At 42.2% G+C, this 23427-nt stretch overlaps 1 protein-coding gene across 1 annotated transcript in view; it reads left to right on the top strand.

Moving 5' to 3' along the window:
- The window catches only part of PDCD1LG2 (programmed cell death 1 ligand 2), a 42736-nt gene extending 31550 nt beyond the window's left edge, over positions 1-11186 (top strand). Inside the window, exon 6 of the mRNA XM_045881924.2 lies at positions 10575-11186. Within this exon, the coding sequence (XP_045737880.1) occupies positions 10575-10580 (6 nt within the window). The 3' untranslated portion in view covers positions 10581-11186. The remainder of the gene's footprint in view (positions 1-10574) is intronic.
- Positions 11187-23427: the final 12241 nt, after the last annotated feature.

Raw genomic sequence — 23427 nt, 5'->3', positions numbered from 1 at the left:
ATAGGCAATTCACAGAAATTTCTAAATAACTTTGTTATCAGCTGCTCAAAATATTCAGAACTGGTCATTTTAGAATTCTGCTGAATATATCTGTAAAATTCCAATGACACCAACTGTAAAAACAACTCTAGAAAGCCTTCAATACCAGGGTCTGCATCTGGCTAATACAGAACACATGGCAACTCATAAGCACACAGTATGACTGGAAGGAATGAAATTAGGCCCTGCACCCTCCCACCTCCCACCACCTCCCTGAGAGCCACTTGTGAAAATACATCCTGGTAACACAGTACTCATCCCTGGGCACAGAACCAAGGAACAGATGCAGCTCAGGCCTGGACTTGAGGTCCAGTTTATGCTGCGTTTCTCTGAATCAGCAATGAGATTTTCTTAACTCGGAAAAGCTTCAGATTAATGTTGGCTCTCCTAACTGAAACATCTGTTTCTTGAGAAACAAAACTCATGTGTTCGTATAAATCGGTCCACTTGGTCTACAGGTGAGTTTCCATGGGAGCGGCCTCAGCATTTGTCTGAGTTTCATGAGCTCTAGTCTCTATATAAGTGTCTCCTTCAACTGCTCAGCATGAGGAAGACATAGTGAAAGGCTTGAGAGCAGAGGTGGTAAACTCAGATGCCCACAGGGCCAGGCAGGTGCTGAAATGAGTAGAAAGGACATTCTATAACTGGATCGGGAATGGTAACAAATTGGAGGGCATATTCCCTGTCAATTTAGCACTAGCCTAAAGCTGTCAGAGAAGATGGAAATCCAGATTTTTATATAAAATGTCTTGGTTATTAAATGTTACCCGAAAGTATTTCAGATACCAAAGCAAATAAAATATGTCCATAGGCTAATTGAGCTTATCAGTGACCATATGTAGCCTCTGTCCTAGAGAGAAAGTATTGTCCGAAAAGAGATTAGAGTCTGAGTAACGAAGGCAGAACCGTCTCTCTGAGGACCTAAGGAATGCTCAAAGGCTTGCAACCATTCTAAATGTCCCATCCTATGGCCCCCATGTGGTCTGAATATTGCACTGTTAATAGAGTGATTTCTTTGGATTAACAGGGTATCACAACCATTTTTATTTTTTTAAAGATTTTATTTATTTATTTGACAGAGAGAGAGATAGCAACAACAGGAACACAAGCAGGGGGAGTGGGAGAGGGAGAAGCAGGCTTCCCGCTGAGCAGGGAGCCTGATGCGGGGCTTGATCCCAGGACCCTGGGATCATGACCTGAGCAGAAGGCAGACGCGTAACGACTGAGCCACCCAGGCGCCCCTCACAACCATTTTTAAACAATACATCTCCTTATAAACAGAAAAATCTCATACCCTTTTTTAGTGGTATCTGAAATTCAAAATAAATATCTTGGCCAAAAGTCAAATTAAAGAAATTAGACTAATTATCTTTCCCCCCCTAGCAATTATATAGAGTTACCCTTTGTACCTTCCAACCTGGGGAAGGGAGAGTCAAGGAGGTGAGAGAATGATGCTCCTCTTCTCTCTTCCTCATCCCCCTGGCACTTACCTTAGAATATATGGCATGCTGTAAAGAGGTCAGGACCACTTAGGTATACATCACAGAGGACTCACATAGGAATGTTCCTGGTACTATTATTTACAAGAGCAACAAATTAGAAATAATCAAATGTGAATGAACAGGAGAACAAGTGTATAGGAAGTATATATAGCAACTAAAATGAAAGCACAAAAACTGGATGTCTTTCTGAGATGGACAACTTTGAAAAATATAATTTTGAGAGGAAAGATAGATTTCAGAAAGATATAGACAATATGTTGGCAATTACAGAGTTTAAAAACATGCAAAGAACCTCTATGTAGTGTTTATGCAGTATGTGATGTAAAAGTACAAAAACAGCATGGAAATTATAAACACCAAATTTAACCTCCTCAACTGGGTGGTGGGCACGCAAATGTTGATGATATTATTTTGGGTGTGGGTATGCAGATGTTGACAATATTATTCTGGGGGTTGGGCACACAGATGATATTATTCTGGGTGGTGGGCACACAGATGTTGATATTGTTCTGGGGGGTTGGTATGCAGATGTTGATATTATCCTGGGGGGTGGGCATGCAGATGTTGATATTATCCTGGGGGGTGGGCATGCAGATGTTGATATTATTCTGGGTGGTGGGCACACAGATGTTGATGTTATTTTGGGTTGTGGGTATGCAGATGTTGATATTATCCTGGGTGGTGGGCACACAAATGTTGATATTATTCTGGGTGGTGGATACACAGATGTTGATATTCTGGGGGTGGGTACGCAGATGTTGATATTATTTTTATACTTTGTTGTATGCCTAAAATATTTATTTTTATAAAAAAGAGGTCATGATTAAAATTCAAGAGATTTAGATTCAAGTTTTTCTGTGAACTAGCTATACAATTTTAGGTAAGATCTACCCCCTTTCTGGGCTTCAGTTTTGTCACCTGTAAACCTAGAAGGTTGGACCAAAAGCAGAAGGGCAAATAGGCCCCCTGCCAGGTTCAGGAGGTGGCTAGGGCAGAGATGAGGATGGTTTGGGAGACCATTTGTAGGCAGGGAGTGTGGTGATTGATGAATGATGTCTGCTTTGGGTGGGGAATGGGGAGAAGTCATAGATCTTGGCCATATATTTGCCAAACATGGAATAAATGCTCTTTTTCAAAAAACAGTTTTGTGTTTATCTCTGTTTCTGTTTATCTTTGTCATGTACATACGTATTTTAACACTTAGATAATGCTGACACATTATGTTCTACGTGTTCCATTTGCATTCAAAGTTATTTGCGGATTGATTCAAATGTAGAAATTGACAATGATCAATGGTGGTGGAATATTTAAAGAAAAAATGGCTCATTTTTACTTAGCATAATGTTTTATGATTTTGTCAAGACAAATACCAAATGTTAGATTTCAGTAGATTTTTTTTTTAAGTTCCTCCCTAGAAAGTTACTCACCAGTTGTTAACTTTTTATGGAGAACTAATTTAGCATTTTGGAGACTATCCCCCAGGAAGAAGAGGGAGCAGGACATGGAAATACTGATTTGGGAAATGGAAAGAGGATGGGCCTGGGGTTCACTGTTTGGATAGCTAAGAGAACTTGATACCTGTCGTTGAGGGAGGGGTACTTCAGGCTTCTCCAGGGAACAGAACCACAGAACCATTCAGAGACTGGCAAGTGTGAAATCTGTAGGGCAGGCTCACAGGCTGAAAGTTCAGCTAAGACTTGAAATATGGAATCCAAAATCCGTAGAGTAGGCCAGCAGGCTGGGGACTCAGGTGGGATTTCTATATTACAGTCTGAGGTAGAATTGCTTCTCTTCTGGGAAACCTCGGTTGTTGCTCTTCAACTGACTGAATGAGACCCACCCACATTCTAGAAGGTCATCTGCTTTATGTAAAGTCACCTGATGGCAAGCGCTCATCACATCTACAAAATACCTTCACAGCAACATCTAGACTAACTGGGTACAATAGTTTAGCCAAATTGACACAGAAAATTAATCATCATAGGCACCAAAACGTGAGGGGGGCAGTTTTGGCTGGAGAAAATGAATTTGTCAGACTTCCCTGAGCCTGAAAAAAATAGAAGTATGTGACTGTCTATTATCTGGTCACAGATTTGTCCGAGAGGCCAGGGCTCTGTCTAAAACCCATTCAGCCATGAACCTGCCACCCCAGATGTGCACGCAGACTCACTATTTAGGATTTTCTGCTCAGCTCACTGCCTCTTTCAGCAACAAAAGGACGTGTGTGGTATCAGCATCCTGCACTTGATATGTTTTGAAATAATGAAAGGCTGAGTAAATATGGAGGGAGAAGAACAACACTGTCACCAAAATCCCCTGATAAAATTAAACTGAAGGGTTTGGAAATGATTTGTCCGTCTTACTGTCCATTTGTCTGTGCTTCTTGTAGTTTATTCTGCAGTAAATGTAAAAGATAACTGATTTTGACTGAATTTGTCTCACTACTAAAAAACAAATCTTGCTTAGTTTTAGTTGTTGGCCAGCTCAAAAATAAATAACTTATACAACTTTTAGAACATTCTTAAGTTACCTCATTTTTTCTGAGCAAAAATGAAAAATAAAAAAGGATAAAGGAAATAAAAATTTATAATCCATTGCACACAGATTACCGTGGTTAATACTTAATATTGCTTTAATTTCTAACATTTTTCTGTATTTAAATTTTATAAAATTAAATTATAATATGCGTAGCTTGATATGGTTTTTTAACTTAATTTTATGTCATTAGTATTACTTATGTGCTAAAAATATAATTAATGGATCTCCTATTTTATTGTACACATGGACTGGGATTTATCTTACTAATTCCCTATTGCTGAACATTTCATGTCTACCTCACAGAGTCATTTTATGTTTTTATCACAGTTAATAGCCTTATACATAAATCTTTGTGTGCAGCTCTGATTATTACCATGGGTAAAATCTAAGATGCAGAATTACTGGGGTAAACCTATAGGCATTTTTAGGACTCTCAAAATGTATTGCTGAATTGCCCTCTAAAAAGTTGTACCAATTTGTACTAGCAATATATGAAAGAGCTAGTTTTATCATTACATCTGTCCCAATGCTGAATGTTACTGTTTTTAAATTTTGCTAATTTAAAAATTAAGAACTATACATCTTTCTCACTTTCTCTTTTCTTTCTTTCTTTTAGTGAGAGAGAGTGTGAGCTGGGGGGCAGGGGGAAGGGTGGAGAGAGAGAGAGAGAGACTCTTAAGCAGGCTCCATGCCCAGCACAGAGCCCAATGCAGGGCTTAATCTCACAACCCTGAGATCATGACCTGAGCCAAAATCAAGAGACGGACACTCAACCCCCCGACTGTGCCCTGCAGGTGCCCCCATCATTATTATTTTAATTTGCATTTTAAAGTTATTAGTGAGATAAAACATCTTCATAAATGTATAGGTTTTACCTTCTTTTGGGAACTGTCTATGCATCTTTCGTCCATCTTTTTACTTATGTCTTCACTTAGAGTTAATAGTAACCCATTACCTGCTATATGTTTTATAAATTTCCCCCTGATTTGTCATTTACTGTTAAGCTGGTTTTTTCTTATCCTGAGAAAACAGGTATTGGGTATAATAAAATTAGGTTCAGAGGACCACTTTACAAACATTTATGTTCTGTATGTCACATATTTATTAAAAGAAAGTAAGTATAGGGACGCCTGGGTGGCTCAGTTGGTTAAGCGTCTACTTTGGCTCAGGTCATGATCCCAAAGTCCTGGGATTGAGCCCCGCTTCGGTCCCCCTACTCAGCGGGGAGTCTACTTCTCCCTCTGCCCCTCCCCCTGCTTGTGCTCTTTCTGCTCTCTCTCAAATAAATAAATAAAATCTTAAAAAAAGAAGTATATTAATTGTAACATTTATGCTATGTAATAGCTTACAGCGAGTAGGATCTGCTGTTCCCAGAGGACCGAGTTATACATTTCTAGAAAGCAGGTGCAGTGTCTTCTTCTTCCTTTCAAAGCCTCTCACATCTTAGGATGTGTTATACTTTCAGTACCTATGAAATGAGGGTCGACCAAGTGAACATCTGCTCTCCATTGATATGTGTCAGCTCAAAAGGAGTGGGTGAGCTACAGCCAGAGAGCCAAATCGCCTCCTGTTTTTGTAAACAAAATTTTCCTGAAGCACGGCCATGCTCAATGATTCCTTATTGTCCCCCAACTTTCACACCCCTTCCCAGCTGAGTTGAGTGACTGCGGCAGAGACCATATACCCCATAAAGTTGAAATATTTTATAATCCGGCCCTACAGAAACTGTGTGCTGGTCCCTGACCCAGAAGTTCTCCATGGCTCTGTGCCTTCTGTCTCACTGAATGTACTTGGTCTTGCTCTCAATGTTCCAACACTACCCTCAGCTCCCAAGTCCAAGGACAGAGCCCCACTGGGGTCCAGCCAGCTCAGGGCCCTCGGGGCTCTCTCTCTCCCACACCCATCCTCTACTGTCCCAGCTCTGCCTCACCCCCAAACCACCTATGTGGAGACAGGGTCAGGTCGCAGGTTGTGCAGCTGGCATCCTGGCCCCCCTGCTCTTAGTCATGTTTACCTAGTGCACAGAGTCTTGGGACTTGGCCCTGAGCATTTCCGTCACACGTGTCTGACGAGACTTCTGCTCAGATAAATATTCTCCCTTCCCACTTAAGAAAGGAAGAGCTTGGTGGTTTTGCTTCATTGACCAGAGACTGACATGAGACCCAATTCACGTGGGAGTTCCCAGCAGGACTCAGAAGCTCGGGTGACAGCTATGTAGAGCTGGGTTTTCTACTCCATGGCTCTGTGTCGAACTTTCTAGGCAACTCTGGGAGAGGTGTTGCTGTTCTTATTCTTGTGCAAATCCAGACTTCTCAGTCTCCTGAGATGGGCCTTCAACTCCTTCACTTTAATATAAAATCAAAAGACTCAGGTCAAACTCAGTGTGGCCAAAGAGATAGCTCATTGCCATTTTTCTCCACGGGGGATATGGTGGTCATTAGTGCAATTTCACAGAGTTCCTGGATCTCTTGCTTTTCTGTATGTGATAGGATTGGACTTCCCTACAGTTAGTTTGTGGTTAGGTGTGGTCATGTGATTTGCTTTGGTCGACTAAATATAAGCATAAGTGATGTGTGTTATTTCTGGGTAGAAGATATAAGGGCTAGCTTGTGTTTGCTGTATTCTCTTTTTCCATGCATGGTAACCAGCAACATTTGAGGTACTGATTGCTTCCTCAGCCTGGGTCTCTGAGTAACTACAGATAACAGAGCCCCTTGCTGACCCTCAGTGGACATGGAATAAACTTTTGTTTATTATACAGAGATTTGGGGATTGTTTGTTACTGCAGCATAATCAAGTCTCATCCTGACTGATACAACAGGGAAAAACTGGAACCTCTACTCAGTACAGCATGTACTCCCATTTACAATTCTGTTTCTGAGAAATGATAACATGGGGAAATGCTTTTGATATAACAAAAAGAAAAGAAGGGTAAGATACAAATATATACTTACCATATCATTAATGCTCTATTTAAAAAATGTTTTTAGTATACCACCACACCCCTTTCTCTCAAAGAAGTGAAGTAAAAATATTTGAGTGCTCATAATCATTGTCTTTATATGTTGGAAGCTTGTACTCTTTGCTTCTTTTGTTTTCTGAATTTTCTTGGTACTTGAATACATTTTTAAATGTCCCAGTGTATCATTTTTAAGTACTCAGCAGTGCTTGTTAGATGAAGAATGATCTCTCTATCCTCATCTCTCATTCTATGTATCACCTCTTTCATATCCCAGCATATCAAATGCATTGTATAGAACTCTCCATTGGGTCCTCATCAGCTCTAGGGAGTCCTCTTTCAAGGACATGTACCAGTGTCTTAGTTGCCTTTCAGAGGTTCCCAACCCAGTGAACCTAGAAGGAGTGGATACATACTCCAAGGATCTAAGAGATCAGGTCTGGGCCCATGGCTTCTTGCTCTCATGCAGGCAACCAAGCTGTCAACCAGTATAGCTTCAGGAGTCAATTCTGATACCATAGATATATATCATACTTCCTTTAAAAAAGAGTTATCCTAGTCATCATGACCTGGTTTGTTAGCAGTTACAAACCACGTAACCTGACTTCCTCACTTTACAGATGGCAAGATTTGGGCTAAGGGGTGTTAAGTGACTTTCTTGAATGAAATAACGACAGAATTTCGTTAGTGCTATTCATTCTCTCATTCCCTCTGAAACACATCCTGTCTGCTATTTGCATGATTCTCAGGTAGGCTGTGTAGGAATTGTAAGGATGAATGAAGCACAGCATTCGTACTCCAAGATTCTCACGATCAAGTATTTGGAGATAAGGTATTCAAAAAACTGTTCTCATTTGGCATAATTTGGGCTAAAATTAAAGAAGCCAGATTTCTATATACTCTCTAGCAATTGATCAGATGTCTGTGTTTTTGTTGTTGTCTTTTATTGTGTGAGACTCTTGTCTTCCCCGTAGGAACTTCCACCTGAGAACTGACCACAGCATCCCCACCCACCAGGTGCCTCGTTCCCCTTTTCCCTTCAGTGGTTGCCAATCTTTTCTTTCTTTTCCCATGATAACCTTTTCATAAAGGAAATATTAGATGGAATACCTGTATGTAATGAGTGGGGGAGACCTTAGTCCTCCTGTGTGTCTCCTTTACTCCCACTACTGCACACACACCTCTAACATGAATCCATGGGGTTTGTTCTCCACCAGGAAATTCTCTGCAACACCCACTTGGTGTCCTGTGATTTAACTCAATTCTGACATTATCTGCCTGGAAATAGGCTGAGATCCCACCCATTAAGGGCTCGGTCCCACAAGACTGCCCTCCCCACCCTCCACCCCCCACTTCAGATGCCGTTGGCGAGTCCAGGTGGTCACCTGTGCTTCTGACCAATCAGCTATAAATCTGAGGTTCCCACCGTCCCCTCCTTGGGTTCGATGAATTTGCTAGAGCAGTCCACAGAGCTCAGGAAAACAGTTTACTTACTGTTTAGCAATCTATTATAAAAGGTTATGACAAATGATGCAGACGAACATCCAGATGGAAGAAATGCATAGGGCAAGGTGTGTGGGCATCCATGCTCTATGCATGCGTCACTCTCCCAGCCCCAGCATGTGCTCACCAATGCAGAAGCTCTCAGAAGGCCTACTTTAGGGATTGTTATGGAGGCTTTATCACATAAGCATAACGAATCATTAACTCCATCTTTAGCTCTTCTCCCCTCCCTGGAGAATGGGGGGTGGGGGTGGGGAGGGCAGTCTTGTGGGACCGAGCCCTCCCACAAGAGGGGGTGGGGCTGAAAATCCCAAGCTTCTAATCACAGCTTGGTCTTTCTGGTGACCAGCCCCATCCAGGAGCTCACCAAGAGTCACCTCTTTACAACTAAATAGGATTGGACTTCCCTACGGTCGGTGTGGGGTTGGTGTGGGGAATTTCAAGGGATTTGGGAACTCTGTCAGGAAGTGAAGTCAGAGGCCAAACATTAGAACAAAAGATGTTCCTAGTGCTCTTATCTAGTAGGAAATTACAAGGATTTTAGGAATTCTGTGCCGGGAGCCCGGGGCAGAGACCAGTACATATATTTTCTATTATCTCACAAAAGCAGATTAAAACAGTAGAGTGAGGGATATAAACACCTACCATAGATCCCTGCAAAGGCCTCTAAGGTATGCACATGCTTCTTGGAACATATTCGGAAAATCATGTAGCTCTCAAGCTATCACTTTATCCCAAAGCCCACCTTCTTTACGTATCCTCGGAATCCCCGGAAATGCCCGCCCCACGTCCAGCTTCCTCCCATGCAGAGCCCAAGCTGTTCCAGGGTGGGAGGTGGGCGTTGGAGGAGGAGACTCTAACAGCCTCATTCACCTGGGCTCGTGAGTTTTTAATTCTGCCAGAAATCAGTGTATTTTTTTATAGTATTCTATGGCTTTACAAGAAGTACAAATACTACATGAGAGTTCAGAGATGGGGAAAATGTCACTTTAGGCTGGGGATCATCAGGGAAGAGGGAAGTTTTCTATGGAGGAGGTAACATTTGAACCAGGCAAGAATGGAAAGAACAGACTATTCTAGATAGAAGAGGCCAGGGGGGAAAGACAGAGGCAGGGAGACATGGGCATCCGTGGGAAAAGGCATGGGCTCCTAGCCTGGGAAGAGCCAGGTGGGAGATAAGAGGAAAGACCATTGGGGGCCATCCTATGAGCCAGGAGTTCCAGGCAAAGGGGGTTAGATTTTACTCATCGGGCATGGGTGCCTCAGTCAGGTCTCAGCAGAAAGCAAGAGGCACACTCAGGAGGGGTGACTGAGGCACACTTACAAGTTAAGGCACACTGTATTAGTTACAAATACAGAAGCAAGGTTAGGGGAGACCAGTGGGGGAGGTAGAGCACCCTGGAGCTGGCAAGAACAGGGAAGAGTTGACCAGCCCGAGGCCTGAAGGGGAAGGGGGAAGAAAGAGTTACCACGAGGCTGGAGAGAAATAGTAGGAGAGGGCCACCCACAAGGATAAAGCCAGTCTGCAACCTGTCTGGGAGGTTGCTGGAGCATGCACACCCCAACCTCACGGTGTTGCCCATTACTATCTTCTTTATCCTCTAGCCTGAGAGAAAAGCAGGGAATGGAAGCTAGGGAAAAGAGAGGCCGATGAGCTGTCCAGTGTCATCCTCCTGGGACCTGAGCGGGGTAGAGCAGAGAGGAGAATGAGTCTGCAGGAAACAATGGAAATGTCTGGTACAATGGGGAACTAGCAAAGATTTTGAATAGGGGAGTCCCATGAACTGAACCGAGCTGGCTGCCGGCCAGAGAATGGAGGGAACAAGGCTCTTGCAATAGGTCTGGAGAGATAGGCTGAAGATGCAGACCCAGGGCAGTGGTCGAGGGGTGCAGACAAAGGTTAGGACCTATGCTGCCCTCGGATGCATGAGCTTTTCCCCTTTAGCACTTCCTCACTCCAATCTGATTTTTGAGAGCTTATATACTTACTAATCAGAAAACTGATTTTCCTATTTGTGGACTTCTCTCCTCAGATTTGAACCTGTGGTTTCAGGAGCTGGGGTGACCTGATGGGACATCCTCGAGAAGCTTCTGGACTCTGAACAAAAGAGAGGCAGCACCCGGCCACGTGTGCTTAAGGAGGCCAGGCAGCCCCCCACGCGCCCCCGCCGATCCAGGCGCTCACCCCTGCAGCCTGTGACTCTAAACAAGCACTATAGCACTTTAGAAAATGACCCCCCGGATCCTAGACCCCGATGTGTCCTGAGGCTCCTTCTTGCTGCCAGACTGAAAACAAGGGAATTTCCCCCCCTACTTTTCCAAAGTGATTTCCAGAAGCAGAGATGAGTGGAAATTTTCAGTTACAGAAATGGACCAATTGCCAATACAGTTATTTTTATCTGCAGTTTCTTCTGGATTCTGGAAAAGCCTGTTGAGGCCATGAACTCACAGAGCTTTAAACAAAGTTGAGCCATAATTGGCGTATCATATGGCTTAGTGGAACCTTGAAAGAATCTGAGTTATTTTAATTAACAGAAAGCATTTAAGTACACAGTGGACAACTCCAAATTGTAGAGAAAGGCCGTTGAGTATTTTTGTGAGATCTAAATCACAAAGCATTTGTTTTAACCTGTAATGGCCCCATATTAAAAGATGTTTTAAAACTACATCTTCCCTTTTAAAAATGCTATTTTTTTTAACCTCAGAAACCAATGGCATATATTTAAAAAATTTGGCATGCTAATGTGCTGTACCTACAAAGATTTCAGATGGGTACCCATAATGGTCAAAGCCCCAAACGAAGGCTCCTTTCCTGGCCCTCTCTCTGACTTTAAACTCCACCTTTCAGTGCTTGGTCCATGTCTGGGTTACAGTGACGCGAGTCAAGGCCTTTGATGTGGAGTCCCCTTCCGTGGGTGTCGAGGGGAAGGGTAACTGCATGCAGCGACAACTCATTAATCCTGTTAAATTAGGTCTGTGTGCTACAGCTATGAAGTTCAGCTATTGTCGAGCACAGCAGAGTCCTGGTCAGTGGGTTTTCTCTCTGGGTTTGGATCCCTGAGGATTGGAACACATGTTATTGTGTTGTGTATCCTTAGATTGTGAGCTCCCGGAGAGCAAGGAGGGAGCAGGATTTTGTCAATGCTGCAGCGTGTTGGGTGGGATAGAGGCCTCGTGCACGATTGGCTCTAAGGCTCATCCTAATATGGAAGAGAATGCCTACACGTAACATTCTTACTTTTTTTTTTTTTTAAGATTTTTTTAATTTATTTATTCATGAGAGAGAGAGAGAGAGAGAGAGAAGCAGGCTCCCACGGAGCAGGGAGCCCGATGCGGGACTCGATCCCAGGACCCTGGGATCATGACCTGAGCCTAAGGCAGACGCTTAACCATCTGAGCCACCCAGGCGCCCCGTAACATTCTTACTTTTTATGACCATAATATGAATGGCTAAAAAGCAGGTAATGGCAATCCTTGAAAACAAAAGAGCTGGATGAGTTCTGTGTCTTAAAAAAAAAAAAGTACCTTTTACAAAGGAAGCAAAAATAGCATTTGGGAGAGTTTGAGGAATTGAGAAAGACCGAACAAACAAAAATCACCTATGATCTCATCATCTCAACACAAGTATTTTCATTTTTGCTGTTGGCTTTTGGTCCTTGTCCAGACATGTATACGATTTCAGCCATAGTTGTGATTTTCTGTCCTTTTTTTCAAATTTATCATCGTACCACGGGCTCCCACCTATGTGGCTGACTAGTCCTCCTAATTATCATTTTTTAATGGATGCATGAGTCACAGATCATAAAGAGCGGGGATTGGGCCCAAACTCTCTTCATCCCCTGACCATTATAAGCCCATATTTTGACTATGGACTACAGTGACATTTAGGCTTCCTAAGGATTAGTATCATTTCAGAAGGGTGTTTAGGAAACCCTGAAAAGCCTGGGTATTTCCATTTCCCCCAGTGCACAGACACCTTCATAAATGACCTCAAGTCCCTTTGGGGATGACTTCAAGGTAGATCTACAGTATCCATGGCGTTGTTGTAGGATCCTTTCTGAGAACTGGGGAAGAAGCTATGATTCTCAGTTGTGAAAACTCAAGTCAGACTTCTATTATATAGATCAAGTAATGCTTTGGTAGGCTGGCCGTCCACTGAATTCTTAGGACCAACCACCACTGAAGATTTCCTACAAGCAAAGAATTCTGATTGCTATTCTGGAATCTTATCCTCTCCACCGAAATCAGGAAGCCCATCTCAGGGGCATTCCTCCCAGCACCCTTGGCCTGCAGAAAACAGCCCCCCTGGAAGTGTCCAAGGTGGCTGGGGCTCCCTCTCTAATGCATTTCTCAATGCTTTAGTGAAGGGAATATTCCTTGGGCCCTTTCAAGGTGAGGAAAGATGCACAGTTTACACATGATAAATTACTCCATTATTCCTAACTCCTTAAACCTTTAGGATCCTTCCTGTACATTATTCCACAGAAATTCTATCAACTCAATGTTGCTGTTGAACACAGGTTTCAGTCAAACAACTAAGTAAACAGACCACTCCCAGTTGCTCAAACTCATACATTTATTTCAGCTTGCTTTCACTGTATAACAAAACTTAACGGCTTATGTTTCTCACTTATGCTTTTATGATTGTGTATGTTAGCAATTTAGGCTGGGTTCAGCGGGGGCAACTCATTTCTGCTTTTTAGGGCATCAGCTGGGCTCACTCAAGCATTTGCCATCAGTTGACAGATGGCTTGGAGGATGCTGGTCTTAGGTGGCCTCACTCACATGTCTTGGAGTTGGTGCTGGCTGTGGGCTGAGCCATGTACCTTCAGCAGGTCTATCCGTGCTTTTTTCAGTATGGAAGCTGGTCCAAAAGAGCAAAAAGAGGTCCAACCCCAATGTGCAAGTAGTTTTCAGGTTTCTGTTTGCATCACATTTGCTAATGTCTCATTGGCCGAAGCAAGTCAGATAGCGAGGCCAAAATCAATGTGGGAGGGACTTACATGAGGGCCTGATCTACAAAAATGGTATATATATAATTTCCTGGGGACTATTGCTATAACAATCTACCATAGCATTAAGTCCAAAAACCTATGGAGAGTGTATCGTATCAGGGCTACCTAAATTTGGCCCCAACCCAATGCTGTATTCTGTTTTCCTTGGGTCTGATACCCTTAGAGTCCAACTCAGTGTATATTAATGAGGTTCCTTCTAGTATAAATTTAACAAAATCTTGTGATTCTTTTGGAGTAAAGCCTTTCCCTCCAGAGCCAGCCTCTGCCCTTCTCCCCCTGAATATGCTGGTATCTGACTCTAAATAAAAGCCCAAAGACCATGAGAGCTGAGAGCAGTAGGGTTTAAAAAGGATAGGGATCCCCATGCAGGACAGCTGTCTTATCTGTGCTTGTTACAGGTTTTCGAGCAAAGGAAGGCTGGTGTCATCAAATAGGAAAGGAGAGGTTTCTTCCAAGGGAAGCTCAGACCTAGCACGGATAGACCGTACGTAATGCAATGAATCACAATGCCATTGCCTGCCAGAGATTACCAGTTCCCATTTTCCAGTGGCAAAGAGTTTGGCTCTGAGTTCAAAGCAAATCACCCCCAGCATCCAGGGTGTGGTCTGTTTCCTAGGACTACTCCTGGTATCCAGTCCTGTACCAGCCAGGGTCCAGTCAGGAAAGTGGAGTGGATTTAATATTAGGGATTGGTTATAAACATATTAGAAGGCAGAAAGAGTGAAAGGTAGATACCAAAGAAATCCAAATATTAGAGCTGCAAACGGCAGCTAACTTTCTGCTGTGAGCGGCTTACAGAAGGGACAAATGCAGAAACTGGAAACAGGAAGAATTCTCTGCCTCCCCCATTCCCATCCCCTAGGGCCTCCCAACTTGAACTTTATAGGAAGCCAGCCGGCAAGGCAAGCTGGTAAATGCAGTTTGCTGAAGTCCAGCCCAAGCCTGGCAGAACACAATAGAGGAAGGTAGGCTTGGAACTGAGAACAGGAGGTAAATAACCAACCAATTCCTGCATCAAAACTTATCTAGGTAAATAGAGATATAGTCCCTGAGAGAGGAAAATACAGAGACAATGGATTCTAGTTAGATTGTGGCACAAGGAACTTTCTTAAACTTTGTGGCCTTTGACCATATAACAAGGGCTTAATATATATTTATTGGTTAATTGGATAAGAAGATAGCAATTGGGAACTGCTTTGGCCAGGAGCATAGGACAAAATAAATTTATTTTTAAATGCATTTTGTAGGAGAAGTATCAGTTGCATCATTTGATTGCAATTGAAAGAAAACCTGATGCAAATGGGCTTATATTAAAAAAAAACAAAGTGCATTGGCTTCTGTAACCGAACAGCCAAAGGTGTGGGTGGGCACAGGGGTCTCTCTACCATCTCTTCCCTCTGCTTACTTTTTGTTGACCTGTTGTCAAACACGACTTTGTATTCTCAACAGCAGCCTCCTCTTAGGGGAAGTAAACTCCAAACAGCATGTTTTCTGCTCAGTTCTGTTTGTCCTATAAAAATAGAATTCCATGTTAAAACAGAACAGCTACAAGAAGTACAGAGGAAGCAACTAATGGCCAGAATTGGGGGTTGGACAGATCGAACAGAAATATAACCAGGCTAAAAAGAAAGAAAGAAAGAAAAAAGAAAAGAGAAAAGAAATATAATCAGACTGCTGGTCAAATCAGGGAACTTCCCAGTGTCTCAACCCACTTGCTTTAAAACTCAGCACATGAAATGCTCAACTTACAGGTAATTTAAAGTTTAAATCAAAACGAAATTTAAGGAGGCCTTTTCAACCATAACATTGGCAAATACTTTTTAATGATAATATTGCTCCAGAATATGTTGTCAAATTGGTAGACTCATAAATTGTTAGTGGTCATATAAATCAGTACAGTTTTTTTTTTTAAATTTTTATTTATTTTTTTATTCTTATGTTAATCCCCATACATTACATCATTAGTTTTAGATGAAGTGTTCCATGATTCATTGTTTGTGCATAACACCCAGTGCTCCATGCAGAATGTGCCCTCCTCAATACCCACCACCAGGTTAAACCCATCCTCCCAACCCCCTCCCCTCTAGAACCCTGTTTGTTGTTCAGAGTCCATCGTCTCTCATGGTTCGTCTCCCCCTCCGATGTCCCCCGCTTCATTCTTCCCCTCCCGCTACCTTCTTCTTCTTTTTTTTTTTTCTTAACATATATTGCATTATTTGTTTCAGAGGTACAGATCTGAGATTCAATAGCCTTGCACAATTCACAGTGCTTACCAGAGCACATACCCTCCCCAGTGTCTATCACCCAGTCACCCCATCCCTCCCACCCCACCCCCCACTCCAACAACCCTCAGTTTGATTCCTGCGATTAAGAATTCCTCATATCAGTGAGATCATATGATACATGTCTTTCTCTTTTTGACTTATTTCACTCAACATAATACCCTCCAGTTCCATCCACGTCGTTGCAAATGGCAAGATCTCATTCCTTTTGATGGCTGCATAATATTCCATTGTATATATATACCACTTCTTCTTTATCCATTCATCTGTCGTTGGACATCTTGGCTCTTTCCACAGTTTGGCTATTGTGGACATTGCTGCTATAAACATTGGGGTGCACGTACCCTTTCGGATCCCTACTTTTGTATCTTTGGGGTAAATACCCAGTAGTGCAATTGCTGGATCATATGGTAGCTCTATTTTCAACTTTTTGAGGAACCTCCATACAGTTTTCCAGAGTGGCTGCAACAGCTTGCATTCCCACCAACAGTGTAGGAGGGTTCCCCTTTCTCCGCATCCCCGCCAACATCTGTCATTTCCTGACTTGTTAATTTTAGCCATTCTGACTAGTGTGAGGTGGTATCTCATTGAGGTTTTGATTTGGATTTCCCTGATGCCGAGCGATATTGAGCACTTTTTCATGTGTCTGTTGGCCATTTGGATGTCTTCTTTGGAAAAATGTCTGTTCATGTCTTCTGCCCATTTCTTGATTGGATTCTTTGTTCTTTGGGTGTTGAGTTTGATGAGTTCTTTATAGATTTTGGATACTAGCCCTTTATCTGATATGTCATTTGCAAATATCTTCTCCCATTCTGTCGGTTGTCTTTTGGTTTTGTTGACTGTTTCCTTTGCTTTGCAAAAGCTTTTTATCTTGATGAAGTCCCAATAGTTCATTTTTGCCCTTGCTTCCCTTGCCTTTGGCGATGTTTCTAGGAAGAAGTTGCTTTGGCTGAGGTCAAAGAGGTTGCTGCCTGTGTTCTCCTTTAGGATTTGGATGGTCTCCTGTCTCACATTGAGGTCTTTCAACCATTTGGAGTCTATTTTTGTGTGTGGTGTAAGGAAATGGTCCAGTTTCATTCTTCTGCATGTGGCTGTCCAATTTTCCCAATACCATTTGTTGAAAAGACTGTCTTTGTTCCATTGGACATTCTTTCCTGCTTTGTCGAAGATGAGTTGACCATAGAGTTGAGGGTCCATTTCTGGGAGCTCTATTCTGTTCCATTGATCTATGTGTCTGTTTTTGTGCCAGTACCATGCCGTCTTGATGATGACAGCTTTGTAATAGAGCTTGAAGTCCGGAATTGTGATGCCGCCAGCTTTACTTTTCTTTTTCAATATTCCTCTGGCTATGCGGGGTCTTTTCTGGTTCCATACAAATTTTAGGATTATTTGTTCCATTTCTTTGAAAAAAGTGGATGGTATTTTGATGGGGATTGCATTGAATGTATAGATTGCTCTAGGTAGCATTGACATCTTCACAATATTTGTTCTTCCAATCCATGAGCATGGAACGTTTTTCCATTTCTTTGTGTCTTCCTCAATTTCTTTCATGAGTATTTTATAGTTTTCTGAGTATAGATCCTTTGTCTCTTTGGTTAGATTTATTCCTAGGTATCTTATGGTTTTGGGTGCAATCGTAAATGGGATGGACTCCTTAATTTCTCTTTCTTCTGTCTTGTTGTTGGTGTATAGGAATGCCACTGACTTCTGTGCATTGATTTTATATCCTGCCACTTTACTGAATTCCTGTATGAGTTCCAGCAGTTTTGGGGTGGAGTCTTTGGGGTTTTCCACATAAAGTATCATATCATCTGCAAAGAGTGAGAGTTTGACTTCTTCTTTGCTGATTTGGATGCCTTTGATTTCTTTTTGTTGTCTGATTGCTGTGGCTAGGACTTCCAATACTATGTTGAATAGCAGTGGTGATAGTGGACATCCCTGCCGCGTTCCTGACCTTAGGGGGAAACCTCTCAGTTTTTCCCCATTGAGAATAATATTCGCTGTAGGTTTTTCATAGATGGCTTTTATGATATTGAGGTATGTACCCTCTATGCCTATACTCTGAAGAGTTTTGATCAAGAAAGGATGCTGTACTTTGTCAAAAGCTTTTTCTGCATCTATTGAGAGGATCATATGGTTCTTGTTCTTTCTTTTGTTAATGTATTGTATCACATTGATTGATTTGCGGATGTTGAACCAACCTCGCAGCCCAGGGATAAATCCCACTTGGTCATGGTGAATAATCCTTTTAATATACTGTTGGATCCTATTGGCTAGTATTTTGGTGAGAATTTTTGCATCCATGTTCATCAGGGATATTGGTCTGTAATTCTCCTTTTTGATGGGGTCTTTGTCTGGTTTTGGGATCAAGGTAATGCTGGCCTCATAAAATGAGTTTGGAAGTTTTCCTTCTGTTTCTATTTTTTGGAACAGTTTCAGAAGAATAGGTATTAATTCTTCTTGAAATGTTTGGTAGAATTCTCCTGGGAAGCCATCTGGCCCTGGGCTTTTGTTTGTTGGGAGATTTTTGATGACTGCTTCAATTTCCTTAGTGGTTATAGGTTTGTTCAGGTTTTCTATTTCATCCTGGTTCAGTTTTGGTAGTTGATACATCTCTAGGAATGCATCCATCTCTTCCAGGTTATCTAATTTGCTGGCATAGAGTTGCTCATAATATGTTCTTATAATTGTTTGTATTTCTTTGGTGTTGGTTGTGATCTCTCCTCTTTCATTCATGATTTTGTTGATTTGGGTCATTTCTCTTTTCTTTTTGATAAGTCTGGCCAGGGGTTTATCAATCTTGTTAATTCTTTCAAAGAACCAGCTCCTAGTTTCGTTGATCTGTTCTACTGTTCTTTTAGTTTCTATTTCATTGATTTCTGTTCTGATCTTTATGATTTCTCTTCTCCTGCTGGGTTTAGGCTTTATTTGCTGTTCTTTCTCCAGCTCCTTTAGGTGTAGGGTTAGGTTGTGTACTTGAGACCTTTCTTGTTTCTTGAGAAAGGCTTGTATTGCTATATACTTTCCTCTTAGGACTGCCTTTGCTGCATCCCAAAGATTTTGAACAGTTGTGTTTTCATTTTCATTGGTTTCCATGTATTTTTTTAATTCTTCTTTAATTTCCTGGTTGACCCATTCATTCTTCAGTAAGATGCTCCTTAGCCTCCATGTATTTGAGTTCTTTCCGACTTTCCTCTTGTGATTGAGTTCTAGTTTCAAAGCATTGTGGTCTGAAAATAGGCAGGGAATGATCCCAATCTTTTGGTACCGGTTGAGACCTGATTTATGACCTAGGATGTGATCTATTCTGGAGAATGTTCCATGGGCACTAGAGAAGAATGTGTATTCCGTTGCTTTGGGGTGGAATGTTCTGAATATGTCTGTGAAGTCCATTTGGTCCAGTGTGTCATTTAAAGTCTTTATTTCCTTGTTGATCTTTTGCTTAGACGATCTGTCCATTTGAGTGAGGGGGATGTTAAAGTCCCCCACTATTATTGTATTGTTGTTGATGTGTTTCTTTGCTTTTGTTATTAATTGGCTTATATAATTGGCTGCTCCCATGTTAGGGGCATAGATATTTACAATTGTTAGATCTTCTTGTTGGATAGATCCTTTAAGTATGATATAGTGTCCTTCCTCATCTCTTATTACAGTCTTTGGTTTAAAATCTAATTTGTCTGATATAAGGATTGCCACCCCAGCTTTCTTTTGGTGTCCATTAGCATGGTAAATGGTTTTCCACCCCCTCACTTTCAATCTGGGGGTGTCTTTGGTTCTAAAATGGGTCTCTTGCAGACAGCATATCGATGGATCTTGTTTTTTAATCCAGTCTGTTAGCCTGTGTCTTTTGATTGGGGCGTTTAGCCCATTTACATTCAGGGTAACTATTGAGAGATAGGAATTTAGTGCCATTGTATTGCCTGTAAGGTGACTGTTACCATATATTGTCTGTGTTCCTTTCTGGTCTATGTTGCTTTTAGGATCTCTCTTTGCTTAGAGGACCCCTTTCAAGATTTCCTGTAGGGCTGGTTTTGTGTTTGCAAATTCCTTCAGTTTTTGTTTGTCCTGGAAGCTTTTTATCTCTCCTTCAATTTTCAATGACAGCCTAGCTGGATAGAGTATTCTTGGCTGCATATTTTTCTCATTTAGTGCTCTGAATAGATCCTGCCAGTCCTTTCTGGCCTGCCAGGTCTCTGTGGATAGGTCTGTTGCCAATCTAATGTTTCTACCATTGTAGGTTACATATCTCTTCTCCCGAGCTGCTTTCAGGATTTTCTCTTTGTCTATGAGACTCGTAAGTTTTACTATTAGATGTCGGGGAGTTGGCCTCTTTCTATTGATTTTGAGAGGGGTTCTCTGTGCTTCCTGGATTTTCATGCCTGTTTCTTTCCCCAAATTAGGGAAGTTCTCTGCTATAATTTGCTCCATTATACCTTCTGGCCCTCTCTCTCTTTCTTCTTCTTCTGGGATCCCAATTATTCTAATGTTGTTTCGTCTTATGGTATCGCTTATCTCTCGAATTCTGCCCTCGTGATCCAGTAGTTGTTTCTCTCTTTTTCTCAGCTTCTTTATTTTCCATCATTTCAACTTCTATATTACTGATTCTCTCTTCTGCCTCATTTATTCTAGCAGTTAGCGCCCCCATTTTTGATTGCACCTCATTAATAGCCTTTTTGATTTCTACTTGGTTGGATTTTAGCTCTTTTACTTCTCCAGAAAGGGTTTCTCTAATAACTTCCATATTTTTTTCAAGCCCAGCTAGTATCTTTAAAGTGATGATTCTGAACTCTAGATCTGACATCGTACTAATGTCCGTATTGAGTAGGTCCCTGGCAGTTGGTACTAGCTCTTGTTCTTTTTGTTGAGGTGATTTTTTCCATCTTGTCATTTTGTACAGAGGAGAATAGATTAATGAGAGAACAAAATGCTAGCAGAGTAACCACGTCCCCAGAAAATATACTCTAAACAAATCAGAAAAGACCTGAAGCAGTGGGATAAGAAAGGGAAAGAGAGAAAAAAGAAAAAGAAAAAAAAAAAAAGATAAAGATAAAAACAAAAACAAACAAAACAAAACCACAACAACAAAAGGAAAACCAGAATGTGATCAAATATGATCTATATGGTATATAGATCAGTGCCACACACTAGATTTGGGGTGTATTTTGGTCTTTTAGAAGAAAGTGCCTCCCAAAATTTTAAAGAAAGAAAAACTTATATATGTACAAAAATAAGGGTTGATATGATGAAGGGATGGAATATGACTGTAAAAATGGAAATTATAAAAAATGTTATAAAAGGAATTGATAAGAAGTTGTTTGAAAAAAGAAAGAAGAGGATTTAAAAAAAGAAAAAAGAAAAAGAGAAAAAAAAAGGGAGAGGATGTGATCAGGCAGGGGAATAGAAAACACCATGTACTAGAGATTTAGGGTATATTTTAATCTGTTAGAAGAAACTATCTCAAAATTTTAAAGAGAGAACAACTTATATATATAAGCCAAAAATATGGGTAACTACTATGAAGGGATAGAATATGACTCTAAAAATGAAAAATAAAATTTTTTTTTTTTTAAAAAGGGATTGATAAGATGTTGGTTGAAAAAGGGAAAAAGAAAAATTCAAAAAGAAATAATAAGAAAAAAAGACAGTTAAAAAAAATTAACTTTAAAAGACTAAAGAATCATGGTAAAAAAGCCGTGAATTCTATGTGCAGTATTCCCCTAGCGCTGGAGTTCTGCCGTTCTCATTGATCGGTAAACTTGGTCTTGGCCGGCTGTTCTCGCTGATCTTCTGGGGAGGGGCCTGTTGCCGTGGTTTCCAAATGTCTCTGCCGGAGGCGGAAGTGCCCCGCCCTTGCCCCCTTCCGGCTGAGTCATCTGCTGGGGTTTGCTCTCCGGGGCTTTTGTTCCCTGCGAGCTTTCCGTCCAGCTTTGGAGGCGGAGAGTGAAAATGGCGGCCTCCCAATCTCCGCCCCGGAGGAGCCGAGAACTCGGGCCTGCTCCTCAGTGAGCCCCCAGAGAAAAGCCGTCAGTCACTCCCGCCTCCCTGGTCTCCGGCCGCACCCCGTGCTCGCCCGGCCTGTGACCGCGCGTTTCTATCTCTGGCACCGACCCCGGGTGGAGTCTCCAAACCCAGCAGATCCCCGCGGTGCACTCCCGCGCGGCTCCTCCCGGGGGAGGAAGGGGAGTCTCCCCGGATCTGCCGCTTGTTGGGTCCCTGCTGGAGGAGCAGGGGCCCGACTGGGCCGCGGATCACGGTCTATGGCCACCCCGAGCTGAGGGCCCGCGCCTGGGCTCCGCCTCTGCAGCCGGCTTCCCTGCTCCGATCCCTGGGAGCTCTGCCACCCTCAGGCACCCCCGGTCTTTCTGTGACCCCGAGGGTCCAGAGACCACACTGTCCCGGGGGGTTCCACCCCCGCTTAGCCACCAGAGTGACGTCCCTCGGCGGAGCAGACTTTTAAAAGTTCCGATTTTGTGCTCCGCGGCTCTATCACTCGCCAGAAGCGGCCGACGGAGGCCCCTCCCCCGCCGTCTATCCTCCCGAATATCGCCTCGGATTCACTTCTCCGCACGTCCTACCTTCCAGAAAGTGGTCGCTTTTCTGCTGAGACAGTTGTTGCTCTTCTTTTCTTCGATCTCCTGTTGAGTTTGTAGGTGTTCAGAATGGTTTGATCCCTATCCAGCTGAATTCCTGAGAGGAGACAAAATCCAGGTCTCCTACTCCTCCGCCATCTTGCTCCGCCCCCCAGTTTTTTTTTTTTTGAGGTGTATTTGTCTATAGATCAGAGGCCGTACAATTTGTCATACCATTTGTTTAAGTAATTGTACTCTGCAAATCTGTAAGTCTGAAATAATCCAAAAAGATATAGAAAGCTAAAGACATGGAGACATTCATTGCAAATATAAATATATGATTTTTTAAAAGATTTTCTTTATTTGACAGGGAGACATTCATTGCAAATATAAATATGTGATTTTTTAAAAAAGATTGTATTTGTTTGACAGAGAGAGAAAGAGCGCATACAAGCAGGCGGAGCAGCAGGCAGAGGGAGAGGGAGAAGCAGGACCTCCATGGAGCAGGGAGCCCGATGCGGGACTCGATTCCAGAACCTTGGGATCATGACCTGAGCCGAAGGCAGACGCTTAACTGGCTGAGTCACCCAGGCGCCCCTAAATATGTGATTTTTTTTAAAAAAAAAAATCTTTGCCATAACACTGAATGAAAAAAAGCAAGGTATATAACTCTATACTCAGTTCAAGTTAAAAAAAAATGAACTAAAAAATATGCTTGGATATGTAGCAAGAACCATGTCAAGGTGTATATTTTTTACACAAAAATACCATTCCATTCCAAGGATTTTTCTTTTTTCTTTTTTTTTTCTTTTTCTTTTCTTTTCTTTTATTTTAAAGATTTTATTTATTTATTTGACAGAGAGAGAGATAGCGAGAGCAGGAACACAAGCAAGGGCAGTGGGAGAGCGAGAAGCAGGCTTCCTGCCGAGCAGGGAGCCCGATGTGGGACTCAATCCCAGGACCCTGGGATCATGACCTGAGCCGAAGGCAGACGCTTAACGACTGAGCCACCCAGACGCC

This window comes from Mirounga angustirostris, unplaced genomic scaffold (genome assembly GCF_029215605.1).
Source record: "Mirounga angustirostris isolate CCGP_5_RB_7025 unplaced genomic scaffold, mMirAng1.0.hap1 SCAF_15, whole genome shotgun sequence".
NCBI classification, from domain to species: Eukaryota; Metazoa; Chordata; class Mammalia; order Carnivora; family Phocidae; genus Mirounga; species Mirounga angustirostris.
Note: the sequence above shows the minus strand (reverse complement) of the source record. Positions and strands in the feature narration are given on the sequence as shown.